We start from the raw sequence: 18,475 nt of genomic DNA on the forward strand, positions 1-18,475 counted from the left end.
AGTCCCCAACTACCAGACTGCAGACCAGTACCAGGCCATGGGTCATTTGGTACAGGACCACACACAAACAGAAAAAATTTTCAAATTTTCTTTCTATTTTATTAACTATCTCAGTCTGCAGAGTGTTTCTGCATTATACATGTATTATAATTGTAATATATATGTATTCTATACATAATAGTTAAATTATATATTATGCACTTTATTGTGTTTTGTTCTACATGTGATCTCCTGGTTCAGAGAAAAACTGCCTTGCATGAAACCAGTTTGTGGTGCAAAAAAGGATGGAGACCGATATGGAATAACAGATATAACCAACAGTTCAAAGATGAGTACATGAGTAACATAAGAAACAGTAATGACAATTGGATAAATAATAGATCTAGATATATTAAATAATGAGATGGTCATAGCTAGAATGATTAGGGCTGACACAGATCAAAATAACAGTAACAATATATATATATATATATATATATATATATATATAGGCGTAGGAGAGGCTTTGTGGAAGGTAGCTTGCTTACGAACCACATGGTTCCGGGTTCAGTCCCACTGCATGGCACCTTGGGCAAGTGTCTTCTACTATAGCCTCGGGCCGACCAAAGCCTTGTGAGTGGATTTGGTAGACGGAAACTGAAAGAAGCCCGTTGTATATATGTATGTGTGTATATATGTTTGTGTGTCTGTTTATCCCCCTAACATCACTTGACAACCGATGCTGGTGTGTTTACATCCCCGTAACTTAGCGGTTTGGCAAAAGAGACCGATAGAATGAGTACTAGGCTGACAAAGAATAAGTCCTTGGGTCGATTTGTTCAACAAAAGGCGGTACCCCAGCATGGCCACAGTCAAATGACTGAAACAAGAAAAAGATTATATATATATATATATGTGTGTGTGTATATATATATATATATATATATATATATATATATATATATATATATATATACACACACTAAGATTTCAACTGACAAAGTGTCATATTTTATTTCATCATTCTTTTTAAATGTATACCTGTATTTACCTATAGTTAATATATAGACAGGTGTGTTACTGATGTGCAACTGATAATCTGTGGCCTGTTTTGACCCAGACATAAATATGTGAGGATGCTTAAATTCCTCCCAGCTGTTAACTTTTTTCTACTATCAAGCCATCACAACACACATTTGTTTATTCACTAGGGCAGTAAACACCCTCCCTACACCTAACTATAATAATATATAATAATATGAAGTTACAAATGTTTAAAACAAAATCTAGGTTGTGACTTGAGAGTGAGTTGGCTATTATTTCTTGTAATCAAATGACCAGATGGAGGATCCTTCACTGGTTCAGAAGATGCTGATCTTCGTGCTTGTCCCAAACACTAGGACACCCTCAAAGTTCATAATAAATGTATAAATACTACAAATATGTAGGGCTGGTTGTGTGGTTAAGGTTTGATCCTACCCCTCTTCAGCATCTTAAGCCTTCTATAAACCAAAACGTTGTGATTGTAATTTGATAATTATGTGAAAACAAATGATGTATGTATATGAATGTATGCATATATCTTTAGCATATTAACTGCCACATGTAAGACAGGTGGTTCGTTGCAAACTGGTGGTAATTTTTATAATTTCAGAAAATATTTTATTCTGCATCTCTGACATGGTTTCAGGGATATTTAAATAACATGAGTGTTAAATATTAAAGTTTAATTATATAAAATATTGTAAAAATGCAAAAAAAAATTCACTTCCTTGTAATTAAACAGTACGCAGTGTAATCAGAAATACGTGGAATTACCAACAAGTTCCAATAACAGGCTATGACAGTTAACCCTTTCATTACCAATCCGGCTGAAACCGGCTCTGGCTCTGAGTACAAATGTCTTGTTTTCGTAAGTTTTGAATTAAAATCTTACACCAAACCGTAGTCACAATTTATGTTCCTAACACAAGCTGAATGATGACTAAGTTATTTTACTAAATTCTTTGTTATATTTAAAGTAATTGAAAGAAACACAGAGCATCTCAAAATGAATACAGTAACGAATGGGTTAATGTGTTACAGTAATTGGCATTAGGAAGGGTATCCGGTTATAGAAACAATGCCTAAGCAGAGACTGGAACTCAGCACATCTCTCTGACTTGTCGGTTCCCATCAAGCCGTTCAAACATGCCAACATGGAAAAAGGGATATTAAATGATCACACTCACACACACACACGAATGTATGTATGTATCTTTTGTTGGTGTATACCAGTAAAAGATATAAGCATAAATAAAACAATAGACTGGTAATTTCAAGCTAAAAATATACCCTATAGAATTTTTTTCTGTCCAAGTTACCCAGATACTCATTTGCATCACTGTAATGCAGTAAATGAATTTGGCTAATTGGAAGCACATAACCAACAATGCAGCTGTTTCCTAAATTGCAAAAATAAAATATGACCGAAACAGAGTGAAAACAAGGAATGAAACAAAAGATGCCAATCCTATTGCCAACATTAGCCAATGTTAAATATAATTTTAAAAATCCTCAGTTAATTCATGGTACGCAAAACATTTTATTACTATTAGCACAGTTTAGTTGTGTAGCATTAAATTACATTTGGAATAATCCAATTTGGTATGTAACAACATCCCCCTAAATATCTGGGTATTGTTGTAGTTGCATAGTTCAGATCAGTCCTAATCAAGAAGGTCGAAGATTAAAAAGTATTCTAGACATAACCCTATTGCTTTTTTTAAATTTTTTTTATATTTTATTTTTGCAGGAATACTATGCTCTGAAGTTGCAATAGTCAATGTGTTCTTTCCTACAACACTAGGGTGTGTGGGTTTTAGTAAGATTTGACTGCTATTTCAAGCAACTGCATAGGTGCAGGAATGGCTGTGTGGTAAGTAGGTTGCTTACCAACCACATGGTTCCAGGTTCAGTCCCACTGCGTGGTACCTTGGGCAAGTGTCTTCTACTATAGCCTCGGGCCGACCAAAGTCTTGTGAGTGGATTTGATAGACAGAAACTGAAAGAAGCCTGTTGTATATATGTATGTATATGTTTGTGTGTTTGCGTGTCTGTGTTTGTCTGCCCTACATCACTTGACAACTGATGCTGGTGTGTTTAAGTCCTCGTAACTTAGCGGTTCAGCAAAAGAGACCAATAGAATAAGTACCAGGCTTACAAAGAATAAGTCCTGGGATCGATTTCCTTGACTAAAGGCGGTGCTCCAGCATGACCGCGGTCATATGACAGAAACGAGTAAAAAGAATAAAGAGACTTGTTCATTAACTCAAATATCTACTGTTATTTGTTTAAAGGACAATCTTGTGATAATCCTAAATTCTAATACTTGCATACTTGCCCATCCCTCAATTTTAATAACATTATTTGATATAAACATTAAAAATTGATCAGCATGGCCACAGCCCCTGGTGGAAACCAATAAACAAAAATAAAAAGAATCTAAAACAACAAAAAAAAATTTTAAATCATTCGATACACATTTTATTCTTATTTTGTTAGATGCCACTGATTAAGCATCAAAAGTTTCCAATATTTTCAGACACTGCATACATGCTTAACCCTTTTGTTACCATATTTCTGTTGAGATGCTCTGTGTTTCTTTCGACTAATTTTAAATATAACAAAGAATTTAGTGAAATAACGTAGTTATCACTAAGCTAGTGTTAGGAACATAAATTATGATTAAGCTTTGTGGAAGATTCTAAATAAGAACTTATGAAAACAAGACATTTGTATTACAGAGCCAGAGCCGGTTTCATCCGGATTGGTATTGAAAGGGTTAATGGGAGTGTTGGTGAGTAAGAAATAGATTTACACTTTCTTTAATTCCTTTGTTTCAGACGTTTGACTGCAGCCATGCCGGAGCACCGCCTTAAAGGGTTTTTTTCAGTCAAAGAAATCGATCTCAGGACTTATTCTATCAGTCTTTTTTGCCAAGCTGCTAAGTTACAAGTGCATAAACACACCAACGTCAATTATCAAGCGATAGTTGGGAGACAAACACAGATACAAAGACACACACATAAATATATACACACGACAGGCTTCTTTCAGTTTCCATTTACCAAACCCACTCATAAGGCTTTGGTCAGCCCGATGCTATAGTAGAAGACACTGTGCTACACAGTGGTTTGAGCCCAGAACCATGTAATCGGGAAGCAAGCTTCTTACTGCACAGCCAAGCCTGCACCTGGCATAACGATTTTAGCAAAGTTATTGATATATATGTATATATCATTCAACCACGGTAGTGGTTGAATATATTCTTAAGTTCACCATTTCATCAATCACAGCAGCTTCCAAGCTTCACCACTAATTCAGTTCTCAACTAAATTGCAAACTGTAAATAGTTTTAAAGAGGACACCTCCTCAACTACACTTTGGCATAAATAGTTCGATATTTGGTTCAGTAGAAAAAAGTTATTTCAAAATATCTGCAACCTCAAAGGGGGCAGTAAGGCACCTATACATCTTCAATTAACATACATTTTTTAATTTTAAATTAAAAGTATACTGTTCTTAGGCTTAAATGATAGAAAAATTCATGAGGAATTCAAAATCACTAGTCGCATTAAACAAAAATGAGTAGAAAAAGAGTTATGAGGTAAAGTGTTATGAAATTTAATGTCAGTAAATAAGGGAATAAACGCTTAAGGAATAAGAATAAAGAATATATTTCTAAAATTAATGTTTAGATTCTAAGCTGGTGAGTTGGCCGAAGCGTTAGCACACCGGGCAAAATGCTTAATGGTATTTCATCTGTCCTTATGCTTTGAGTTCAAATTTCTGTTAAACTTCATTGTTTGCTCAAAGATTTGCATCTTCAGCTACGTTATTTCAAGACATGGATTCAGGGAGCTTGAGATAAATGGTTGTATCATACCTACTTGTTGCAAATTGAATTAGGAGGTGGCAGTAGAAGAATAATTCAATCGCAAGCACTTTTTGGCCTCAATCAATCATTTCTGATTGACAAACGTTTTTTTTTTAGTATTACCATTAATTACCTAGTCTTCCTAGTAATGAATGATGTATAACATTAGACATTACACTGAGCCTAGAAGGTGGTGATCTAATAATCTAAACATATAAAGCTGAAGCTGTCTGTGTGTGGCAGGTTTGGTAGCCTTCAACTAACACTATCTCCTCCGAGACCTTGGGGCGCAAGTTGACCAAAATTGAGAGTATGACAGAAGAAGGCTTGCTCTTCATTCCATAGAAGATAAAATTCAAATCGGACCATGTTAAGACCAAAAATTATTTACACCAAAAAGGTGCTTTTTTTTCTATGAAAGTCCCTATTTTTTACGATTTTTTTTACTGCTGTGTCGCCATTTTTCGGTGTATTTCAACCAGAAAAATGTTTACTTAAAGAGAATAACAAGCTACATAATGCAAATTTTTTACTTTTCAAAAATTCCAATTCTAAAGGGTCGAAACAAACCCGAGCAATGCCAGGGGATACTGCTAGTATTTATTAAAGCTTTCATCGTCGTTTGCATTAGATAAAACTAAGCAGTTTTCTTGATTATTCCTTTGTAACCTTCATTCTATCTGTTAGGTGATGAACGGAATTGTTTAAGTCTTCCAAGAATTCCAAAATTCAGAACTTTCAAACTGACTGACACCACAAAATAAATAGAATAATGAGGAGAGGCACTAGATGATAGATGGCTTGAAAAGTTTTTTCTTTTAGGTCAAATGTCAGGACAACACTTAAAGTTAAAGTATCATCAAAACATAAAAATCACCCGTTTCAATAATTGGTCCTATGATATCAAGTGACAATCACTACCAAAGTTTTGTTGTTTTTTTAATACTGTCTCAACTGATCAGTTTGTAATTTTGATGGATGTACTGACTATTCACTGTTTTGAAAGTTTCTTAAATCTATATATATAAAGCTGAAGTTGTCTGTGTGTGGCAGGTTTGGTAGCCTTCAACTAACACTATCTCCACCGAGACCCTGCGGCGCAAGTTGACCAAAATTGAGAGTGTGATAGAAGAAGGCTTGCTCTTCATTCCGTAGAAGATAAAATTCAAATTGGATCATGTTAACACCAAAAATTATTTACATCAAAAGGGTGCTTTTTTTCTATGAAAATCCCTATTTTTTACGATTTTTTGACTGGTGTGTTGCCATTTTTCGGTGTATTTCAACCAGAAAAATGTTCACTTAAAGAGAATAACAAGCTACATAATGCAAATTTTTTACCTTTCAAAAATTCCAATTCTAAAGGGTCGAAAGGAAAACAAGCCCGAGCAACGCTGGGCTATACTGCTAGTATGCTATTAAATTTCAGATCAGCACACATGCAGCAAACACAATTAAGGGCAGGAGGCTACCTATAACCCTTTTGTTACCATATTTCTGTTGAAATACACCTGCCTCTGTTCCAATTAATTTTTAAAATAATGAAGTATTTAGTAAAATAACTTCATCATTATTAAGCTGGTGCTGATATTTAGACCATGAATTAACATGAAATTTTTGATGGAAACATTTTAATTCAGATCACTTTAATACTTTAACATTCAGATTAATTTATCAAATGTAAAGCTTATTTATCCACATATTTTAAAATTAATCAAGTATTATCATAAAACCGTGAAATTTTGATGATGTAACTATTTATTTTTAGAATGATATTGTAGGGTAGGTGTGAGAGGCTGGATCTAGCTTGTTTCAACATATAACTGGTAGAGTACATAGGCCAGATATGGCCAGTTTAAATGCTAAGGGATTAAAATGAAGTTTGTATCATAGAATCAGATATGGTCTTAAGGCAGTGAGCTGGCAGAAACGTTAGCATGCCAGGCGAAATGCTTAGCAGTATTTTGTCTGTCGCTACATTCTGAGTTCAAATTCCGCTGAGGTCGACTTTGCCTTTCATTCTTTCGGGGTCGATTAAATAAGCACCAATTAATCACTGGGGGTCAATATAATCGACAATCCGTTTGTCCTTGTTTGTCCCCTCTGTGTGTAGCCCCTTGTGGGCAGTAAAGAAATATGAATCAGATATGGTCTTGGACATGTTGGTATCAAAAGGATTAAATTCTATCTGAAATGCCATAATCAGATTTTCTATGGATAACAAAACATTCGGTTGTTCCTAGGTTGCAAATTTTTACTTTAATATTTAGAATTATCTTTCCACTTATCTTTTATCAGTTACTTGTTCCAGTCATTAGAGAGTGGTCATGCTGGGACACTGCCTCGAAGAATTTTCATCAAATAAATTGACCCCAGTAATTATTAACCCTTTCATTACCAACCTGGTTGAAACCGGCTCTGGCTCTGAAGTAAAAATGTCTTGCTTTCAAAAGTTCTGAATTAAAATCTTCCACCAAACCTTAGTGACAATTTATGTTCATAACACTAGCTTAATGATAACTAAGTTATTTTACTAAATTCTTTGTTATATTTAAAGTAAATGAAAGAAACGCAGAGCATCTCCAAATAAATACAGTAACGAAAGGGTTAAACCTGGTATTTATTCTATCAGTTTCTTTTGCCAAATTGCCAAACAACTAAGTTACAGGGACATAAACATGCCAACACCAGTTGTCAAGTGGCGGTGGGGGACAAACATAGACACACACACATGACCAGTTTCTTTCAGTTTTCATCTGCCAAATCCACTCACAAGGCTTTGGTTGGTCCAATGCTATAGTAACCACAAAGTGGGACTGAACCCAGAACCTTGCAATAGGGAAGCAAACATCTTACCACACATCCATGCCAGCAGGACTTTTTTCTACCAACAGATTACATCTTTTGGGATGATTAATGCCAAGCTTTTTCCAATATCTTTCCAGTTGATTGTGCCTATTTACAGAGCCAAAGGCAGCAAATTGTCAGAGTCGTTAGACAATTGGATAGAACATTTCACACTATTAGCCCCAACCCACCAGAGTCTGACCTCCAATCCTTTTGGAGTTGATAAAAAAAAAAGTAGCAACCAAGGCAAAGAATCGGCAGGGCTGTTAGAGGATCAGACAGGATCACTTGTGATCCATTCCAGCTTTTTGCATTCTGACAGCAATGCTTACAACAATATTGATGCCAAACTATCAGCCCAAATCAGTAGGTCTTTTCCTCAAATAAACATTGGTATAGCGGAGAAGAGCATCTGTATGCATGGGTAATTTCCAGTCTTCTTGAGCAGAACTGCACATACAAGTGCAGATAAATGGTCAACAATGACTGATAGCAGCTCCTATATTCACAGCCAAAGAGATACGAGGAGGGCTGAAAAAGTCATGGCTTTGGGTAAAAGAAAATACAAGAGGATTAGTTAATTACGATGGGTTTCGGATTCAGTCCCACTGTGTGGCACTTTGTACAGGTGTCTTCCGCTATAGCCCCGAGTCGACCGAAGCTTTGTGATTGAATTCGGTAGGCGGAAGTTACTGCCGTGTGTGTATATGTGCGTGTAGGTGCTCAGTGCTTCTCCGAAAGAGAGAGAGGATTATATTTAACATATTCCCTTCTCAGATTCACATATTTATTGTAGTGGTCCTTCAGTTTTTCTAAGCCCTGTAAAAGAACTCCGAAGCCTTGGCCTTCAACCAGGCCTTTCACAATACCCTTAAAGCCAGGAACTTTTCAGCACCCCCCCTCATATTTCTATTCAGGTGTTTCATACGATAATACTGCCTATACCTTTTGTTTCCAACATACTTTTGCAAAATGTCTGATCTTACACTTACAACTAGTTCATCAACAACAGGACATTCTGTATGGCCAGGTAAAGTCCTTAATCTATGTTAAACACAAGTTTTAACTTAACTGAAGTAGATTTCCTGATAGCAGCAGCATAAGAACCATGTTTAGCAGTTGTAATACTGTCTATAGCACTGTTGATAACACAGATTCAATCAATGTAACAGCTGGAATACATAATAAATTGGTACATACTGTTTTATTCTATAATAAACCACAGAATGGGTATATATATATTTTCAACATGCCACTGGTAATTGGCTATGACAAGTCCAGTGGCAAAATAGTGTTAGATGAGCCCCCAGAATAATGTTTTACTTAGTAAAAAATGCCAAGAAATTTCTACTTAGAGGTTTTGATGGAATGATGTTTCTGATATATGATTTTAGCATTTGCGAAGATACCTGAGACTTATGAAGCTAGATGAGAACAACAAATTGGATGTATTTCTATTATGTCTGCTCTGGAAGACACAGCAATTTCGTTGCCAAGGTGAAAGCAGATTAGTGAAGGCAAATACATACAATACATTCAAGGGTCAAAAATTTCATTGTGAGAGGAGCAATGAAAAAGAATGTGCAAGAAGTAGAGGAAGCTCAAGGAAGACCTGGCTAAAGACAATGGGAGAGAAAATGAAAGCAAGGAATTGGTGAAAAGGGACGTAGAGGATAGGGTAAAATGAGGAAGACTGTCAGGAGGCCTGCAAGGCTGATATTTGTTTTACAAGAAAAAATTACCTTAAAATATTTGTTAATGTACTCTATTCTAAATATGAAATTACATTAATAATTGCATTTATGATCCAATAAAAATGTTCACAGTTTATTTATAAGATCAGCCCTGAAAAACTGTCTTCATAAACACAGGTATGTGACTGAAAAGTTTGCTTCCCAATCACATAATTTCAGATTCAGTCCCACAGTATGACACTTTAGGCTTGACATCATGCTAGCAATTGACTAGCAATTGACCAATTGGAAACCTGTAACCAACAATACAAGAGCTATTCACAACAATATAAAATAAATTATTACAGTGTTGAGTACATGTTAACCCTGACAAAACTCAGTCCTCGTCACAATATTAACTGTGACTTAGAACTGCGGGTATACGATGTTTTAAAGTAAAACCACTCAGCAACAAAGTACACTCAATCACTCAATTTACCTACTACTACTCTCTCTCTACTCCAGAGTCCTCACTCACACTCTGGCATTACAATTTCGGCTAAAATCAAACAAAAACAAACCATTTCTACAAATGTTACACTCAATTTTGATTAACAGAAAACAATTTGAAAGAATTTCATAGAATTTCAAACAACATTCTCATCATTTTAACATTCACTTTTCCATCTTTGTAGAAATCATACTAAAAGTCACTGAGGCAGATTTTCCATAGTTGTACACCCTTCCTGTTGCCAACCCTCACTAGATATTAAGCAAGGTAACACTTCCCCCTAGTATTAAGAACACAAACAGCACAATGGCTGGATATGTTTCCAATCTTCTATGGAATCAAGTGACAACACTTCTATGATGGTGAAACTCATTTACAGCTTTTGTCAAGTCAAAGCAATGCAAATACACACACAACCAACTCCACTCACAAGACTTCAGATGGCCCAAGCTATTCTAAAAAATACTTGCCCAAGATGTTGCACAGTTAGACAGAACCTGGAACACCATAGTTGCAAAGTGAACTTCTGAACCACATCGTCAGGCCTGCACCTGTCCTTAAAGCTCTACTCCTGATGCTAATTTCTTCAAATATTTTTATATCATAGATTTACATATTTACCCATAAGTTTTAATGTTTATTAGGTTAAAGATGAGAAGTAAACCAAAGCCTTTTAGTTTTGATCTATTGATCATCATCATCATTATTTAAACCTTTAGCATTTAAACTAGCCATATCCGACCAAATTATTCTACCTGTTTTATGTTCAAACTGGCCAGATCTGGCCTCTCCCACCTACCCTATAATGTCATTCTAAATCACATTATCAAAATCTTGAAGCAACAAGACAATGCTTGATTAGTTTGAAACAATATGAATTAATAAGTATTATATTTGGCAGAAAGTGGAGGCGCGTGGCTTAGTGGTTAGGGTGTCAGTATCATGGTCGTAAGATTGTGGTTTTGATTCCTGGACCAGGCGATGCATTGTGTTCTTGAGCAAAACACTTCATTTTATGTTGCTCCAGTCCACTCAGCTGGCAAAAATGAGTAACGCTGCGATGGACTGGCGCCCCGTCCAGCTGGGGAACACATACGCCATAGAAACTGGGCTCATGAGCCTGGCTAGGCTTTAAAAGAGCACATTTATTTATTTTATATTTGGCAGAATGATCTGAACACTAAAGGGTTAATGTCCATTTTCCACGCTGGCATAGGTTATACAGTTTGTTTTGCCTCGGTTTCTATGATTGGATGCCCTTCTTAATGCCAACCACTCTACAGAATGTACTAGGTGTCTTACGCGCTACAGTACTGGCCATGACCAAGATTTCACTTAATTTGATGTGTCTTCTCAAACACAGCAAATCACCAGAACTCTCAATCACTTGACATTGCTTCCACGAAACTCAACAACCAAAGATCATATTTCACCACCTTGTCCCACATCTACCTCTTCCACAGGTTGCCTCCACAATTAGAGACCAGCACTTCTTTATGCAGCTGTCCTCGTCTGATTATTTTAATAAAGAGTTGTGGAAAACACCCTGCCCTCTCTTTCTCACATGAATAATTCAATCTACAAATTAACCTTAAATACAGAAAGTTTCTTTTATCTCAAACTTACAACTCAGTATCAGCATTTATATTTATTTAGTTTTATTTGAATTTTTATACTATTTCAATGGAACAACGCAAACTTGAATCGTACTGAAATACAGTTAATGAATTCAGCGTGTTCCACCTTAATTGTCATAGCCAGGAAATTGCTAATCTTAATGTTTTTATTACATGACTTGACTACCTGAATAGTAGCTAGAAATCTATTCATATAGGCATGTGTCCATTTGTTTGTTTTTATTAATTAGAGAATGAAGAGAACAGTGTCCATGACCTGTGTAGGCTTTACCAGATTGTTGAGAGCATTATGGTTTATGCTTAAGATCAACTTTCTAGGTCAATGCTTCTGGGAGAGATAAACAAAAAGGTGTGCAAGGAGGAAATTCCAGTTGTTTTGAGGACAAATGCTTTGAAGACGGACAATAGGGAAAATTGTCTAGGGTAAAATCTGGGGGATTAGATAGGGAGACAGCTGATAAGATGAGTGGATGTGCAGCCAACCCACCCAAAAACAAAAAACCAGTTATGTAGCCAGTTCAGAGGAGCAGAGTATCTGTGCATTAGTGATTATAATAGTTATACTGGTGAGTTAATACGTCAGCCAAATTGTAAATTATCTTTTGGATGCAACCTAGGGTATTCATGGGGATAGCAGAAGCACCATTTCAGATATGTGAGCAGTACTCCATCCAATGTAAGTTACACTCGAGTTTTATAGAGGTAAAGAATGTATCAGGGCTGGAGTGTTTCCTCGTCCTGAGAATGGAAACCTACAGAGACCAGTATTTTCTGGTTCAGAAAAAGAAACAGATTTTTGGATGCAGTTTCGTGTGATCTTCGAAAGAAAGTAGAAATTGTTAGTCCTCGAATTTGTAGCGACTTATAAATGTTTTATCGGTTGTTTCACGCTAAGAAGGAAGAATGCAGTGCAAACCTGTTCCCTGATGGATATATAATGTGTCGTACTGTCAAAGGAGACTAAATTATATCATATCTAAGGGTGTCTGACGTAAGGTACCTAGGTCGCGTGTGGATGACACGTTTATTCTTAGAATACCCTTAAAGAAAATATCAATGTTAAACAAGAAAATTATTTTCATATAAAAGTAATAAAATGAAAGTAGGAAGTCAAATTTACTGCGTCTGAATTATTTAGAAATGATTAAATCTAGTTTTATAATAACCCATATATTTAATTATAAACAGCATTATTTCGTTTTGAAATAAGATAAATTTATGCATATTTAATAATCGCGAAAAAAACTGCTTTTCGAAGATCGTAGAGATTCTAAATGACTAGTTTTAAAATTTCAAAGACTGCAATCTAAAATACAAAGTGATTCTCGAGGAATCAAGTCCTATTGTTTGCTCCCTTTTTATATTAAATGGGTCTTGAGGGTAAATTATGAACATTGTAATAAAGAAATTGATTTGCTGAGTTTTGGGTGGGTTTTTTTCGACAGATACTCTATTCAAATAGTGTTCCATTTTTACCTACCCCTCAAAAGAAGTAAGTATATCGAATTAAATGAAATAAAGCGGAGTTGGTTAAACAATATCATATACATATATATATGAGCGCATATGATGAGCATTTTACCAAATCTACACACATATAAGCCGATGACGGCTGGCAAGCTAAAACCTCGAAGTCACTGTCAACCTTCGCTTAATAAAAAATATATACTCAACTATAAAGCACTGAATGACCATTCAATATAATGTTAAATTGTTTTTTTTTATGTAACTTCACATAAAAGCAAACAATATACATATGCATATATTACATATATACATATATTATATATACATACACACGTTACTGCAGCAGAAAAAATATCTTTTTAAATAAATAATTTCTTTCTGGTTAGAAAATTAAGAGAAATAGTATAGTGCTGGACAAAACTGTTTAGTTATTACAAACCTAGGTAAAAAAGATGTCTAATTTTAGAGCCATGACACATCACACAGCTGAGCATATACACATACATATACAAATAAATAAATATATATTCTTGTTTAAAGTTGTAGTGTGCCTCTTTCACAGTCGACACAAGCGTTAAATACAGCAATGATTTAGTAATTTATAGAAATCTGAAGTGATGTTAATTCTCTGCAATCGACATTACAGCCATATACCAACACAGATCCAAGTTAATTTCAAACTATATACTCTCAAAAAAAAACCGACATTTTCAAACTTGATCCAATCATTTTACCAACACAGATCCAAATAATCTAGACTCTACACACATAAACAGGCCTATATATATAAATATATATATATATAAATATATATACATATCCTACATATGTATTCGAGCTAGTACCCGTTAAAATGCATACATTATTAAATAATAATTGATATTTATAAAGAATCCCGATATCTTTGAATACAATCTGTATTTCTCCAAAAGTTTCTTATATTAACTGGAGATCAAACTAATAAGAGAGGACAAAAAATAACAAAAGATATCGATGATTACTTAGAAATTATATTTTCTTGCGAATCGAATGGGTTAGCAATTTTATCTTTGATGGTTAATAGAATCCACCCACCATGACTTTGAAGTATTTTTTTTTTTTAATTTTTAAATTCAATAATTCGGTTATTCCAATGCTGAATACATTGTATTGTAGATCATAACAGAACCAAAAACAGATGATTGGGGGATTTAAAAAGAAAAAACGGGATGAGTGGCTGCAAAATTTACAAAAATGGCTGCAGAAAAATATAGCTATATATAAAATATATACATATATGTGTGTGTATGTGTATATATATTTAAATCTATATAATGTAAATTATATGATAAAACAATATGAGTGTGTATGTATATATAGATATATATGCATAATGCACATGAGCTTGCGTATATACATAAAATAATATATACCATTAAATGTATATACATAATGTATATCATACTATATATATATATATATATATATATATATATATATCTTAATATATACAATGCATGTATATAATTATACAATGCATATGCATGTATAAAATTAAACGCATATATATATATAGATAGATAGATTGATACCATAAAATATGTATATATCATGCTATAATATATTTATGTATATATCTTAATATGTATAATGCATATATGTGTGCTTATGAGTGTATATATAAACATAGTTTATATAAGTATGCATGTAAAATATATAAGGCATACACACTTATTGAAATACATATGTGTGTATGTATATATATATATATATATATATATATATATATATGCTTAACCATACATAGTTCACATACTTAGATGTATGTGCATGTATATATAAAGAGACTCTAATTGGTAGTATCTACAAGAGATGCTAAATATTTTAGCAACTAACGTCACAAATGGTTTCGAGTCCTTTTAGCTCTTTTATGTGTCTCTTTCTAACTCTCGTTTGTTTTAGTTTGTTTATTTGGGGGGCCGTTTTATTTTTCCTTTTCTTTTGTCTGTTCTTTTCACATGCAAACTTCGAAATAAGACCATAATAGGTGTAAAGAATCACACGAACGTTACATCTAATTACGCAGGAAGACAGCAAGACCGATTTATCAGGTACTATGCAAATTACTACTTAAACACAATTACACAAAAAAAAAAATAGAGAGAATTATTATATTTTAATCAGTATTGACTCTAAAACGTAATGTATAGAAGCCGGTTATGAACCGATCGGGTTTGTAGTTTTGAGATATTTAAGTACGGAGATACCTTTCTAAGTTAGTTGCCAGGCATGTGACAACTTAATGACTTTATCATTTTCACATCGAATAAGATCGTGATGGGACTAAAAAAAATAATCAAACCAATACAAATATATATTCAGATCAAACCCGATTTCATCGATATTCGAAACAAAAGTAAAAAAAAAAAATACTAAAACAATAAATGTAATAATAAAGCTGCTTACCTCAAGTACAAAGTAGGTGCGAATCCTACGATAAGATTCCCACGCCTCCTCTTGGCTACTTCTGTCCATGTTAAGATCTCGACATAAATTGGAGAATCTTTGCTCCACATCTTCATCTCCGGACAGACCCATTTTGAGCAGGTTTACTAGTGGTGCACTAGAATGGACTAGTGGAACACTACACTAGTAGTAAGACGCCTGACAAACTTGGTGCTTCGGTTGAATACCGGTATGTCTGTCTGTCTGTCTGATTGTGTGTGTGTGTCTCTCTCTCTCTCTCTCTCGTAGTAATATTATATAGTAACCGTGAAGGTAAGAGAGATTAATTATCTCCAGGGCTTGCCTCACCTTCGATTAAGATGAGAGTAGTAGTTGTAGTAATGGTAATAGTAAGAGTAGACATGCATCAACGTGGTAGAAGCGAAACTGTTGTGAGAGTATCTGTATGGAAGGGAGGGAGGTCGCGGTGGCAGCAGTCACCTCTGTCTGATGATGGTGGTGATGGAGTGAATTCTATAGTACGTGATTGGCGACGGCAGAGAAGTGGTAAACGAGGAAAGGCGGCGTTGACAACAAGCGATGGTGATAATGATGTGGTGCTTGTAAATCTAAGTTCGAAACAGAAGACAGAAGTTAGCATGATGCCATTACTACATAACTGTCTACTAATAAACTTCACAAAAGAAAAAAAAAATTAAATAAAAAAAAATCAATGTAAAAATTAGAAAGCTTACTACCAGCCTAGCCTATTAGCCGACGTTGAAAATTTTTTAGCGGAGCAGCATCGATGAAAAGTTTATCCTTTTCCTTTTTTTTTTTCTTCTTTTCCTGAACGACCAGAATTTTAGTCAGGTTTTCAGGTAGTAATACCAAAGACATTGATGTTGGTATCTCCACAATTCCATAAATACAAATCCAGGTACTCACTATAAGCAACGAAGGAAGGAAGTGAAAGCGACGACTTAATCCAGGTCAGTTTCTAAGTTGTTACGATGACAGCAAAGAATCTGCTAAGTCGACGAAGTGGCGGGAAATTAATAATGAACAAAAAAATAACTAAACTAAAAGAAAAGTAAGACATAAAAAAAAAACTTTCTACCAACATGTGGAGAGTAACTAGTCGGAACTATTGGAGTAGGAGGATGAGGAATAGTGAGAGATAAGAGAAGTAAAAGGAACTTTACTATGAGGTGATGTTTTCAGTGGTTTATAACAGCTGATTGGTTGACTAATGTTATAAAGTATGGGGAGGAGGACCATCCAACAAGGGCAGCCACGACGTGGTCGCTTCATATGCTAGAAAGAGAAACTAAATATAAATTATATCTACTGTTTTAAACGGAAAAAGACATTAAATAATGTCTAAAATACTGCGCAGATGTGCCTGTGTGACAAGAAGTTTGCTTCCCAACTTCATAGATTCTGGGTTCGGTCCCACTGTGTGGTACCATGGGCCTTAGGACCGTGGTTTATATATATATGTGTGTGTGTGGTGAATGTGTGCGTATCTTTATGTGTGTGTTTGCCCCTCTCTTCCACTAGACAACCGGTTTTGTTTTGTTTATGCCCCCGCCACTTAGCGGTTCGGCAGGAAAAAACGCTAAAATAAGTAGGGGGCTTAGGGGAAAAAAAAGTACTGGAGTCGATTTATTTGACTAAACTAGTCAAGGCGGTGCTCCAGTATGGCCGCAGTAAAAAATAAAAGATAAACAAATCTGAATTAAAAACAAAATGGGATGGTTGCCGTTGTTGCGCTTAAGATGATAAATTTACTTGTTCGGGGCTAGTCTTGGACTGAACAAGTATATGAGGTGTCAACTCAAAGCAGCTTTGCTGCAATGCAGTGCAGTATGAATAAATAGGTTAGTAAAAAAATTATCTTAAGGTTTTGCAAAAGGAAATTTAGAAAGGAAAAACGGATATGCACATAAAAAAAAAATGGGTTGCAATTTTTGAAAGGAGGTGAAGATATTTTCATGTGACCTTGGTAGAAAAATTACTTTTAACAAAACACAGTTCTAAAGAAGATTTTGGAAGTTAGTTGTTGATTACCAATGTATGTAAAGTAGGTTATGCATGCACCACATTCGGAATCAGAGCAAAAGAAGACGTTTCTACGTAGTCGCTAGATCTGTTAGATTTGGCAGTTAAAAGTTCCTAAAATTACATGCTATCGTTTTAGGAAAAGAAGGACACGTTAGATAATGCAGATTTAGATATACAAAAACAGGGTGATTATGGCAGGAACGCCTCTGATCCTAAGTTTTCCCAATCAGGGCCAACTAGGATGGGGTTAAATAGCATTATTACAGACACCAGTAAGCTACATACACAGACATTCGATCTGCTAGAAATAGTAGCCAGATTTCCCTCAGAATACACTTTCTGTTTAAAAAAAAAAGAAGGCTCAGAAAATATATCTTAGGCGGGGCTGGGGAGACATATGGTCACGTCTGATACGTCTTTTATTGTAGATTTGATAATTCAGAGCCGTTGTGAGGTCAAACGACTACGATAAACACGTTAATTCTCAGGTCAAACTAATGTAGGGGCCTCTCCTACGCATTCATTCGTTCAACCTGCTATAAATAGCATCCAAATCATCCTTAAAGGTGACATTGGATAATGTAGTCCGAGATTATCCTAGGTACACTATATCTGGATTTAAAATGAGTAGTCACATCTGGAACGCGCTTAATTATAGGTCTGCTCAGTCTGAGCTCACAAGACTGTTGCAGACACGAACCAACGAAGGAGCCTCTACGCAAGTCACTCGACATGCTAGAAATGGCAGTTAATTTCCGTTAAGTCTCACCCTACAGTCTTAAATAAAGAAAGGACACAATGTAATCTTAGATACACTGTGGTAAAAGACGTGATGGTAACGGTTGGAACGCTTTAGATTAACAGGGCAAATTTAGGGTTAAACAATAACATTTACTGTAGACAAATCTTTATTTCAACAGCGTTTTATAGTATATTTATTTATACTAATTAC

At 35.0% G+C, this 18,475-nt stretch overlaps 1 protein-coding gene across 3 annotated transcripts in view; it reads right to left on the bottom strand.

The window, feature by feature from the left end:
* The window catches only part of LOC115210305 (retinoblastoma-like protein 1), an 88,552-nt gene extending 72,021 nt beyond the window's left edge, over positions 1-16,531 (bottom strand). For 2 of the 3 annotated variants that reach the window (XM_036502304.1, XM_036502305.1), the window contains exon 1: positions 15,478-16,531. In XM_036502304.1, coding sequence (XP_036358197.1) covers positions 15,478-15,609 — 132 coding nt within the window. In that variant the 5' untranslated portion in view covers positions 15,610-16,531. The remainder of the gene's footprint in view (positions 1-15,477) is intronic. The other variant, XR_004998818.1, reaches the window with a different exon arrangement.
* Positions 16,532-18,475: the final 1,944 nt, after the last annotated feature.

This window comes from Octopus sinensis, linkage group LG4 (genome assembly GCF_006345805.1).
Source record: "Octopus sinensis linkage group LG4, ASM634580v1, whole genome shotgun sequence".
Lineage (NCBI taxonomy): Eukaryota > Metazoa > Mollusca > Cephalopoda > Octopoda > Octopodidae > Octopus > Octopus sinensis.